Consider the following 13,165-nt stretch of genomic DNA (forward strand, 5'->3'; position numbering starts at 1 on the left):
ACTGAAAGGTCATGGTCAACCCTTCATAATAGTGACCCAACCCTCTCCGCTCATTATTGGTATTATTCTGTTTCTATTGATTATCAAAGCCTCATGACTTAGAGGGATTTAGTCATTGTTCTGGAGAGTTTTTTATACTTATACGTCTTATGTGACCCATCCCACCCCGCTGTCCCCTATACAGAAAACCACACACAATAGCACGCAACCTTCAGCTCTGATCCTAGCGGCAGATGGAATTAGTAGTAATTATGAGCTCATTAACTACAGCCTGCTCTGTAATCCTTTGTAATGCCCAAATACTGCAGTGTGTGTGTGTGTGTGTGTGTGTGTGTGTGTGTGTGTCGACTGTCCAGCTCTGACACCTCTCCTGCCACATCGTGGAAACAGAAGCCATTGTACAAAAACAAAATGGAAAGGATATTCTGTCTGGTGTGTGCCCAAAGGCAAGCTCTGTTTAGGTTTTACTTGTCTCATTCTTATTTATTTATTTATTTAGGCGTTCAACGAGGCAATTCAGGAGAGAGTCAGTAAAGTGCTGTAATTAAAATGTCCTTTAAGTGGCTAATTACTCTGCCAGTGCCTCTAGCATCCAATTTAGAAAAACAAACTCCATCTCCACAGTGTTGTGCTGAGAGTAGAGCAAAAATAACAACCGCATTGTATTAGTTGGACAGGCTGATTCAGTTATTAATATTGTTGCATTTAGGGATATAATGTAAATTTCCAAATGTTCGCAGTTTTACCTTTGGTCGTGGGCATTCAAAAGGCCATTCACACTGTTGACTTCCTGGTGATACACTGTTTAATGGGTCCAAGAACATATGCTGTTTACCATCTGTGCTCCCCAACCAATGTCCATAATGTGTTTTCACCCGATTCAGGTGAATATCTAAGTTATTTTTAAATTTGACATACAGTGAGGTATAGTCACAATTGCAAACTGTTGTTACATGACATGGTTGTTGGGCGTGATCTGTCACAGAGTTGTGCATCATATTGTGCTTTAGACTTGTTTTCTCACCGGCGCTTAATTCTCAAACCGGTCTGAACTTGTTAAACATCTAACAGTAGGCGGTGAATCACTTGTCTTTTGTTTGTTTCTTCATCAATATGATCTCTTTCCTGGTTTGGCTGTCATTGTCAAAATATTGCTCTTGCTTCACCCAAAAGGACTTGGGAGGAAACATTTTCAGAGTGTAAAAACGTGGCTCCTGTCATTAGAGTTCGCCTGGAATGTATTTAGCACTCTGCGAAAGCCCGGGAATCACAGCCAAAAGGTCGCGCTGCATCTCACTTCATTTTCCAACTGTTTAATCCTTGCAAAATAAATCCTAGACTTTTTTTTTTTTTCCTAATGACTTCTGATGCCTTCACGTGCCGAGTGCCTCGTCTTAAATGCCCGAGTGCCAGCCTGGCTCCGCTCTAGTTTTTCCTCTATTCCTGAAAAGGCATCTCCTGAATGTGGAACCCATCTGATTTATCCATTGTGGGTCCCTCCATGTGTCACTGCGGATTTTAATGGGAGTGGAAAGTTCTTGTCCAGTGCACATTTCCATGGGTCGACAAACTGGGGAAAAATGCATTTAACTCTGCAATAGCTCAAAGAGATTAATGTCACTATTCACTTTCATTCCACTGGCATATGTCTCTGCATATATTGATATAGTTTAGTGTTTGAGGCCATGTTGTGTCTAAGTGCCTTCATGTTGCCTAATTTAGACTCAGTATTGATTGAATAATTAGTTAATTGCTCTTCAAAATCAATGCTGGATCATGCGGCAGGTGGGCTGTCTGCTTTTACATTATCTGGAGTGAGACCCAAAGTCACCTTGTCATCACTCTCTCAGAGCAGTAAGAGCCGCTCAGCCATGCACTCCTCCAAATGGACCTCATGCAGTTTTAACAAATGTTTGCTTAGATGGGGCTGCTTATCAACCAATACTGTAAGTTTGGCCGGACTCCAAGTCCCAGAATGCACTGCTGCTCAATTCTGGCAAAGCCGGTTTTGTCTCTTTAGCAGCTTTTTCTTCAATCTTCCTTCACTCGCTTTTCTTCCCCCCCCCCCCCCCCCCCCCCCCCTCACATGCCAATCTTAGAGGTCAGGGAGAGGAGACCAGACAGAGCTAAGGACTTAAAAAAAAAAAGTTGTAGATAAAACATTAACAATTAGCTTCACAGACTAAACAATGGGAAGTGTGCAATCCTTTTAACAGTGTGTCTGGCTTTGTGTGGGCCATTTAGAACAAAGGAAAAAAACCTTCCTGGCTTATCTCTTCATGGTCACCAGACTCGCACACAGAACATCTGCAGTGATAACATGTTGGTTGGGCAAAGCTGTATCACCACAGTACCATTTCTACCACATATCTCTATGACTTGGAACTTGCACTCAGCAGGGGAACTGAATTGTTCCTCTGTGTGAATTGGGAACCCTTTGCATGCGAAAATGCGCTTTGATAAGGGCAGGGTGCCGTTAGAAGATACCAGTCTGGTATCGGAAAAGAGTTTAGGTTCTACCGGTATCGAAAGCAGGTACTGAAAATAATTATCCTTAGAGGTTTTGATGCTGTTCGATTAAAGGAAGTGACTTGGTTTTTTCAACTCAAATAAATTATTATTTTCTAAATTCTTTTCCCTAGCATTTTTTTTTTGTTAGCCAACTTTTGCCCCATTTTCCCCCTTTTTTGGGGTAATTTTACTCATTTATATTGCTAGTATTTTCTCTATTTCTTCCCATTTTCCCCACATTTTCTCATAAATTATTCCCAATTTGTTTCTCTATTTATGCTGCATTATTTACAATGTATTTATTTGGCATTGGAGATGAACCTGATATTGTAAATGTGCAGATCTCCAAGTATCGCTGAAGTACTGGTATCAAAAAGAAGTGTAGCGGTACCCAGCCCTAGTTTTGATCAGATCATATTTTAACCAATGATGCTCTTGGCTCCTCTTTCAAAAGCATGATGTATTTGTGAGGGCAGAGAGACCACCTGCTCATCTGGCACGGGGGTATTGCTGTATAACCTGCACAGGTTTTGCTCGGAGAGAAAATTGTTGCAGAAGTAAAGGTGAAAAATGAGTTTAATCAAGCCTGTGTCTCACTGTAATTGACATTTATTGCAGCCTAAATGCGATCAACATTGATATTCATTTTACTCACAAACCATTGCCACACTGTTCTATTTTTCAAAGCCATTACGCCCTCGGCATGAACTTAAAACAGTAGCTTCGTATAAACAAATACCTTGTAAGCGTTTGCCGTAATAAAAGCTACAGACTGTAGCAGACAGCAATTCTTTACAGGTTTATTTGCCACATCTTTACATTGGATTCCTCTTTGTGCTTTATCACCATGCATTTCTGTTCAGGACTTGCAGCAGTTACCCATAGATTAGAGAGACGAAAGATTAGTCATTTAGTGCCAACATTTTTCTGCCTTTACGAACTTGCTCAGCCTTCGATAGGATTTTGTCTCATTTATCTGAACTTCTCCTCTCGAGTAGCTCCGTCAAGCCCTGGCATCTCTCATCTTTCTGCTGCATTGATGTGAGGCTGTAAAAGCCAAAGACGAGCTCGACGACAGGCCGTCAGACATGTGTGGAATCGTGGATAGATGTAGCAGCATGTGTAGTGACACTGATTGAAAGAGTGTAGAAAATGAGACCCTTTTTTTTTAACTGCAGTGTTCTTTCATTAACCAAAAAATCGTGATCTTTTTTGCATTATCTGTGCCAAAAGGGGAATAATGCTGAAATCTGATAAAATTACACTTCTTCAGATCAAAGTGAGAGCGATGTCCGATCACTGCCAACTCACAGAGATGAATGCTTTCTTACTGTAATGTGGTTATGCGGTGGCGAAGTCGTCCTCTTCTCTCATTGTCTCGTTGTGGATACTGTATTACTTACTTGTGACGGGTTGTGTTTCTCTTGGCACATCCTGTACGTCTTCAGAGCCATTTTTGGTCTGTCTCAGCAGGTTTTAACTCAGTCTCTTAGCCTTATAGAGATGCATACAAAAGTTCACTCTTCAAGACTTGATGCATTTTTTTACCCATGACCTTTTTACGGTTTCTGGCTTAGTAATATTAAAACATAATTTATTCATAAAGACCGGTTTGGTATCTGAAGTGACTGAGCCTATAGATAGACCACTAAATAGTTAGGCGCTATGAAGTAAAAGCTGCCTGTGTTTGAAAGTGTAAAAAGATAGCTTTGTCTGGATTAACTTTTCTCATTCATCTTAAAGTTAAGGTCTTACTCAGAGTCGATTAAGATTAATCGGACCCTTCTTTAAACGTGCCCTTAATCTTACTTTGGCATCCTTCATAGTGATCACTGCCGACAGTGTACATGCAAATCTTCCGCGCTTTCCACGTGCCCACATCCATGATTGAGGCAAAGAGGGCTTTCCCTTTGTCCCACTCTCTTCCCCCATAAATCCCCACCGTCCCATGTCCTCAGGGAGCAGCGTGACCCAAACAGGCACCCATCCGGAAGGCCCGCCCCGCACCGCTGGCACCCTACGCGACCTCTTTATTGAAAAAAAAAAAAAAACGCATACCCGTTACTATGTTAGTGTTACAGTATGCAGCAACATGAGAGTGACCCATTAACCCTAATACTACCATACGGTACCAACCCCTTGACTTCCTGAACAATGTGCGCACATATACAGTCATACTCCGATAGAGTTACCTCCCTTTCCCATTCCCGGAACTTACATGAATGCATAAGTAAACCTATTTAAGAGTACAAACTATTACTATTGTGAAAACCCAGTAAGCGCACACAGTATGGATAGTTTTGTGCAATATTTGGTTGATCTTCTATCAACTAGTATGACACATAAGTCTATCCGAACCCATTTATAGATTTATAGCCAATTAAGTGACTACTTTTTCCAAATCCCATCATTTTTGCCACTTGTATGTGCCAATGAGTCCTGGCTCACAATCCCTTTATGCACTCGTGGGTGCTGCTTGCATCACTGTATATTCTCCTTTGTGCTATTTCGGTGACTGTGTGGGTTGAGACACTATTGAGAGCTCTCTCCGAATGTCTTTTTGCCGAGTGCTTGCAGTAATAGTATATTACACAGAAAAAGTTGGTTATTTAGAGCAGGCAGCTATCTAAATGGGGTCTTGAATTCATGAATATTTAATCAAAAGGAAAACTACACGATATGAAGCCAGACACTGATGTAATAGAGCCTCGGTGATGATCGCAGGGCGTAAGGAGACAAAGACATCAAGGTTTAGTGCCCTTTGATGCAAGGACACAATCCAGAAGTTTTTAATTTTCTGAATTTCCTAAATTATCTAAAACTGTTCTCAATCTGTGGTGCCATTGGTGGAGCTCAAGCTCAGCTGCAATTTTAGACCTGATGAGTTTCAATTTAAGATCATTTCACTAATGCATTTAAATTGAGCAAATATTGTGGCACTTAAAAATATCATGTTTTATGTTTTATGTGGTTGTTCTTGGAAGGTCTGTCACGATAACAAATTTGAAGTTTGATATATTGAGGCAGGAAAGCGTCACGATAAACGATATTATTGACTCTAACAATACTGTGCACTCTCAGGCATAAAAATGATGATAAACCTTTCATCATCATATCCTAGAGTACCACACAAGCTGCTATAAACATGACATATAATGAAACTCGATTTGCTTCAGTTAAAAATTAAAGTTTTACAAAGAAAGAATAGGGGGTAAATGCTAATAAATGTACAGGCGATAAATTTCAAGTCCAAAAATGTATCGTTTATCTGTTTTTTATTGAACGATAAGTCAATATAATATTTATCATGACATCCCTTGTACTTGGTGTGAAAAATGTGAGAGCCGCTGATTTAAATGACCATGATTAATCACCAATTAATCACCATGCAAAATCACCGGCTATTTTCCTACAGTTTATGACTTTCCTGCACCTTATTTGTAAATGATTATCAAAATGTCTCAACCTTTTCGGACTAGAGTTTGTATATTCATGAATAACAAGTGAAAAGATTAATCATTACACAGTCAGCTATGTACCTCATCTGACCGTTGTGCTTGGTCTTGTGTTTGCAGTTGGGACGAGAGCAGCTCCATCAGCAGCGGCCTGAGTGACGGCTCGGACAACCTCAGCTCCGAAGAGTTCAACACAAGCCCCACCCTCAACTCCCTCCCGAACACTCCCATCGGCTCACGCAGAAACTCCGCCATCGTGGTACGTGAGGCACACATGAGGTGTACAATCTGCAGAGGAGCTGATGAGGTGGTCAGCTCTGCCTAGGACAAACAAAGGCAGGAGGCTGGATGCATTTTAAGATCGTAGATTATCAAAAAGACGGATTAGCATTCTGCCCACACCTTTAAAATGTATTTCATCTGCAGCGATCAATGCGAGGCAACACAATGAGAACAGACCTCTTTGTTGCTGCACGGCACTATCTCTGACGGCTTTCTCTAAAGCCACTGAAGATAAATCATTTTAAAACCTAACTTAATAATTTATTATCATGCATTTCCCTTTATAAATATTAAATTCCGGCTAAATCAGTGAAGTATGTTGTGGATATCTATCAATCAATGCTTGCTATGAGGCAGAAAGCTTTGACAACCTTGAAAAAGAACTGCCAAAAAGACATATCAACGAGTAATTAAACTCTAGATTGACAGAACACACAAATATAAACCTCACTATTGCGTTCTCGTTCAAGTGTGGTTTTCTGTGGGCGTCTGGGATAGACTGGCCAGTGTCCCATTCAGCCTGAGGCACTATTCAACATTTTCTTCGATCTCACTGCTATTGTTTCCAGACGAGCGCGAGTGCATATTCCTCAAGTGCCTGATTTAGGTCATGCTCCTCTGCAACATGATTTGGTGAGACGTGAAGGGAACACATCTGCTACAATATGCAGATTATATTATGATGATAGCCATAAGATGTACCATCCTTTTTACACAACAAGGCGTGACCAGTGTGTATCTTCTGACTTGTACCAGACAAAAGAATAGGAAAATAGTTACTAAGTATATTTACATTTAACTATGTAGACAGACCTTTTCTCCTTTGTAAAAAGGAAAAACCGTCTCCCTGGGGATTTATACAATTAAATCAAATGCTGTTTTTATGTAAATACTAAATAACAGGACTGAAACATCACCATCTGTACACACTTGACACACACACACACACACACACACACACACACACACACACACACACACACACACACACACACACACACCCAGTCTGGTTTCCATGGTTCATGGGGACTAAGTTTTTAATCATCACTTCTGGGGACCACCCTTTCTAGAGGTTCTACAAGTCTGAAAAAAATCAGGTAAAGTATGCATTGGTCAGTAAGCCTAAACACACCTTCAAACCTTTGAAAATGCAATGTAGTGTTTTCCCCATGCTATATGGGGACCTCCGTAAAAACGGGTCAATGTGTTTACAGGGGACACTATTTGCATAAATTTACATACTTCACACAAATGTGTATTTTACTTGTGGGGACCTCTTTTTTTTTTTACTTTTTTTTTTTTTAAATTTCTTTTTATGCCACCTTAAACAGGGAAGACAGACAGTGTGCATATATTTGTACCTTTGGTTGTAGCAGCATATTGTCCAATATACATTGAAAAACAAAAAACGGTACACACAAGCAGCAACACTCAAGTCTGCCTCACCCATACACACCTTCATGCACACATCCAAATGTCAGCAATTAATCAACAATAACAAAAAGAGAAACCCTCCCACCCCAGTGAGTGATCTGCAATCTGCAAAACATATTGCATCTGGGAGTTTAACTTCTACTGTAGCGGTATCTAGAAAGATGCAGATTGACTCATTTCTAATCACTCGTGTTGTGCAAGTGATGAGGATGATTCTTAAAAGGATGGCCATTGTGACAAATTTCACTATTATAAATACTACCCATGTCAACACATTACCTTTTGAATCGGTTTAAAACCTTCATGGCTATTTAAAAAATGTGCTAACAGGGTAACAGCTGTGCCTGAATGATTAGATCTGTGGAACTAACTCCAGTATCCGCTAAATATATGGAGACTGATTCCCAAGTGTAAAAAAATATATATCATGTCTGGTCTTGTTAGCCTATGAAGACTGCGCAACTACTCAGTCAACTCATCCACACAAAAATCAAACCAATTTGACTTGTACATCATACCTTTTATTAAACAAGGTAAATTAGCGGAGAACTCTTTCATTTCTTCACATATTACAATTTTGCAACACACAGTATATCACGAAAGGGAGTACACCCCTCAAAGTTTTGCAGATTTTTGAGTATATCTTTTCATAGGAAAGCATTACAGAAATTTCACTTTGACACAATGATTAGTGACCTTTTAACAACATATTTAACCACTTTAATTTCTTGTTCAAACATGAATGGCTGTATTTTGTTTTTTTCTGAGTGAACATGTACTCACAAAAGTGAGTACACCCCAGATTAAAATCTGGTAGAGAAGGGGCTGTGTTGGCTCGAATCGTCTCGAAATGAAACTAAATCATCATCATCTAACTAAATCATCATCATCGTCATCAGTGTGCGTTTCAACCTTTCTTTGCATTGAACTTTTACATTTTGAGTCTGCATCTGGCTTAAATAGATTGGTGTGAGATTTGAATGCAATCCTATGGACAATATCATGATCTGCTTCAGTAGTCACAGTGCATGATGACATGCATGTTTCTTTTAGGTGTATTTCAGATTGCCAATGTTGACAGCATTCATGCATCCCCAAACCAGTCCCACTACCATGCTTGGCTATTGAGGATACACCTTTTTTGTAAAACTCACTTGTTTACCACCACACATGCTTGACACTATCTAAAGCAAATTTGTTTATCTTGGTTCCAGTGATCCATATCATTGGTCTGTTCATCTCTCTTGAGACCATGTCGTGTGATCTGAAGAGACCAAGATAAACAAATATACTTTAGATGGTGTCAAGCATGTGTGGTGGTAAACAAGTGAGTTTTACAAAAAAAAGTGTATCCTATCAAAAGCCAAGCATGGTAGTGGGACTGCTATGGTTTGGGGATGCATGAATGCTGTCAACATTGGTAATCTGAAATACACCTAAAAGAAACATGCATGTCAACATGCACTGTGACTACTGAAGCAGATCCTGTTATTCTCCATAGGATTGCATTCAAATCTCACACCAATCTATTTAAGCCAGATGCAGACTCAAAATGTAAAAGTTCAATGCAAAGAAAGGTTGAAACGCACACTGATGACCTCCCTTTTCATTTTAATCTGGGGTGTACTCACTTTTGTGAGTACATGTTCAAACACTCTTGGCTGTATTTTGTTTTTTTCTGAGTGAACAAGAAATTTAAGCGGTTACATATGTCGTTAAAAGGTAACTAATCATTGTGTCCACGTGAAATTTCTGCAATGCTTTCCTATGAAAAGATATACTCACAAATCTGCTAAAACTGTGAGGGGTGTATTCACTTTCGTGATATACTGTACACATCTACAACTTCTAAACTTTTAACTTAACAACTTCTAAACTTTTAACTTTTAAAGAAATACCTGCCAAACTGAACAATTGGCATCATAGAATCACTGTCAGTGTCCGGGTCAGAATCAGGAACATACTCGTCTTCATCTCCACTGACTGATGATGTGGTATCATACAGTTCTGTGTCTTCAAGAAATATGTCATTCTGAAATAAATAAAAAGAAGTCACTTGGACATATTTTCTCTAAAATAAACACTCCATTAAATCATGTACTTTATGAAAGATTGTGGAACATTTCCACAATGTTAATCCAGGCAGTTAGTTGTGGACTTACCATAATGCTTTTTGTCCGTCTTAGTCTTGGTACAATTTCTTCATTCTCATTATGGAAGTCCTCCAGACTCTGTAAAAATAAGCAACAACTTAAATCATTATACAGTATGACATTAAACTGAAAAGTACAAAAAAAAGTAGTGTATGAAGCTAAATGAGACTCAAACATTCTTTAGAGAATCATAGTAAAATGTAGTGACAGAAGTTTTTAAGCCATTACTTAAGGAAATTTCTATCTTCAATACAACAAGCTTCATGGGGACTTTAATACACACCATGTTATCATCCTTCACGGGGACTAAGCATCTCTGGATGTTATTTAACACTAATAGTATCATAAATACATTGTGGGGACATCGTAAATGTGTTGGATTACAGTGATATTTAGGCCAAAAGAAAATGCCCAGACAGGTTCAGATCCATCTTAAAAGTGCTTTTATATTTTGCCTCATTGAGGCATTAGATTTAACTGTTAGTAGATCTGATCGACAATAAATTAACTGCACAATGACCCCATTTGCTTTATTTAGTGCGACTGTGGTCTGGAGGTAGAGCAGTCGTCCACCAATCGGAAGATCAGTGGTTTGATTCTTGGCTTCTCCATGTCAATGTGTCCTTGGGCAAGACACTTAACCCAAAATTACTCCCAAAGGCTGTGCCATTGGTGTGTGAATGTGAATGTATAACTCTAAAATGTACGTCGCTTTGGACTAAAGTGTCTGCTAAATGACACTGACATTGTAGCATTAGATTTAACTGTTAGTAGATCTGATCGACAATAAATTAACTGCACAATGACCCCATTTGCTTTATTTAGTTACTTAAAACTAACTTAAGAGAGGCTGTTGCAGAAAACAACAAGTGATGAAGGTGAATGTACCTGTTGAGGACTGTCCTGTGGACACAAAGCTGCTTCCATCTGTTTCTCAAGACACGGCAAGAGGATGGGACGTCTTTGCAGATGACCTTGTGTGCCCTGGATATTCATCCTACAATGATGTATAAAGAAAACAGTGCAAAAATTAAGACCTTAATGTGCCCACCATATAAAACTGAAGTAGATAAAAATACATGTTAAAGGATCTTTAATCTTAAGTACATGCCAAAAGACCAGACTTCAGAGGAAAGAGAACACCAAATTGTACTATTTCAGACTAATGAGTAAACCTGTGTTTGCTTTAACACATCTTCAATACAACAAGCTTCATGGGGACTTTAATACACACCATGTTATCATCCTTCACGGGGACTAAGCATCTCTGGATGTTATTTAACACTAATAGTATCTAACACTAGTAGTATCATAAGTACATTGTGGGGACATCGTAAAAGTGTTGGATTACAGTGATATTTAGGCCAAAAGAAAATGCCCAGACAGGTTCAGATCCATCTTAAAAGAGCTATTATCTTTTGCCTCATTGAGGCATTAGATTTAACTGTTAGTAGATCTAATCGACAAAAAATTAACTGCACAATGACCCCATATGCTTTACTTAGTTACTTAAACCTAAGAGAGGCTGTAAAATAAACATCAAGTGATGAAGGTGAATGTACCTGTTGAGGACTGTCCTGTGGACACAAAGCTGCTTCCATCGGTTTCTCAGAAACGGCAAGAGGATGGGACGTCTTTGTAGGATGAATATCCAGGGCACACAATATCATCTGCAATGATGTATAAAGAACACAATGGAAAAATTAAGACCTTAATGTGCCCACCATATAAAACTCAAGTAGATAAAAATACATGTTCAAGGATCTTTAAACTTTAGTACATGCCAAAAGACCAGACTTCAGAGGAAAGAGAACACCAAATTGTAATATTTCAGACTAATGAGTAAACCTGTGTTTGCTTTAACACATCTTCAATACAACAAGCTTCATGGGGACTTTAATACACACCATGTTATCATCCTTCACGGGGACTAAGCATCTCTGGATGTTATTTAACACTAATAGTATCATAAGTACATTGTGGGGACATCGTAAATGTGTTGGATTACAGTGATATTTAGGCCAAAAGAAAATGCCCAGACAGGTTCAGATCCATCTTAAAAGAGCTTTTATCTTTTGCCTCATTGAGGCATTAGATTTAACTGTTAGTAGATCTGATCGACAATAACTTACCCTCACAATGACCCCATTTGCTTTATTTAGTGCGACTGTGGTCTGGAGGTAGAGCAGTCGTCCACCAATCGGAAGATCAGTGGTTTGATTCTTGGCTTCTCCATGTCAATGTGTCCTTGGGCAAGACACTTAACCCAAAATTACTCCCAAAGGCTGTGCCATTGGTGTGTGAATGTGAATGTATAACTCTAAAATGTACGTCGCTTTGGACTAAAGTGTCTGCTAAATGACACTGACATTGTAGCATTAGATTTAACTGTTAGTAGATCTGATCGACAATAAATTAACTGCACAATGACCCCATTTGCTTTATTTAGTTACTTAAAACTAACTTAAGAGAGGCTGTTGCAGAAAACAACAAGTGATGAAGGTGAATGTACCTGTTGAGGACTGTCCTGTGGACACAAAGCTGCTTCCATCTGTTTCTCAGACACGGCAAGAGGATGGGACGTCTTTGCAGATGACCTTGTGTGCCCTGGATATTCATCCTACAATGATGTATAAAGAAAACAGTGCAAAAATTAAGACCTTAATGTGCCCACCATATAAAACTGAAGTAGATAAAAATACATGTTAAAGGATCTTTAATCTTAAGTACATGCCAAAAGACCAGACTTCAGAGGAAAGAGAACACCAAATTGTACTATTTCAGACTAATGAGTAAACCTGTGTTTGCTTTAACACATCTTCAATACAACAAGCTTCATGGGGACTTTAATACACACCATGTTATCATCCTTCACGGGGACTAAGCATCTCTGGATGTTATTTAACACTAATAGTATCTAACACTAGTAGTATCATAAGTACATTGTGGGGACATCGTAAAAGTGTTGGATTACAGTGATATTTAGGCCAAAAGAAAATGCCCAGACAGGTTCAGATCCATCTTAAAAGAGCTATTATCTTTTGCCTCATTGAGGCATTAGATTTAACTGTTAGTAGATCTAATCGACAAAAAATTAACTGCACAATGACCCCATTTGCTTTACTTAGTTACTTAAACCTAAGAGAGGCTGTAAAATAAACATCAAGTGATGAAGGTGAATGTACCTGTTGAGGACTGTCCTGTGGACACAAAGCTGCTTCCATCGGTTTCTCAGAAACGGCAAGAGGATGGGACGTCTTTGTAGGATGAATATCCAGGGCACACAATATCATCTGCAATGATGTATAAAGAACACAATGGAAAAATTAA

General features: G+C 39.0%; 1 protein-coding gene across 1 annotated transcript in view; it reads left to right on the plus strand.

Moving 5' to 3' along the window:
• nav1a (neuron navigator 1a) overlaps positions 1-13,165 on the plus strand; it is an 86,512-nt gene that overhangs the window by 50,344 nt on the left and 23,003 nt on the right. The window contains exon 8 of the mRNA XM_079557880.1: positions 6,087-6,225. Within this exon, the coding sequence (XP_079414006.1) occupies positions 6,087-6,225 (139 nt within the window). The remainder of the gene's footprint in view (positions 1-6,086; positions 6,226-13,165) is intronic.

The sequence above is a fragment of the Gobius niger genome (genome assembly GCF_951799975.1).
Source record: "Gobius niger genome assembly, chromosome: 6".
Taxonomy (NCBI): domain Eukaryota; kingdom Metazoa; phylum Chordata; class Actinopteri; order Gobiiformes; family Gobiidae; genus Gobius; species Gobius niger.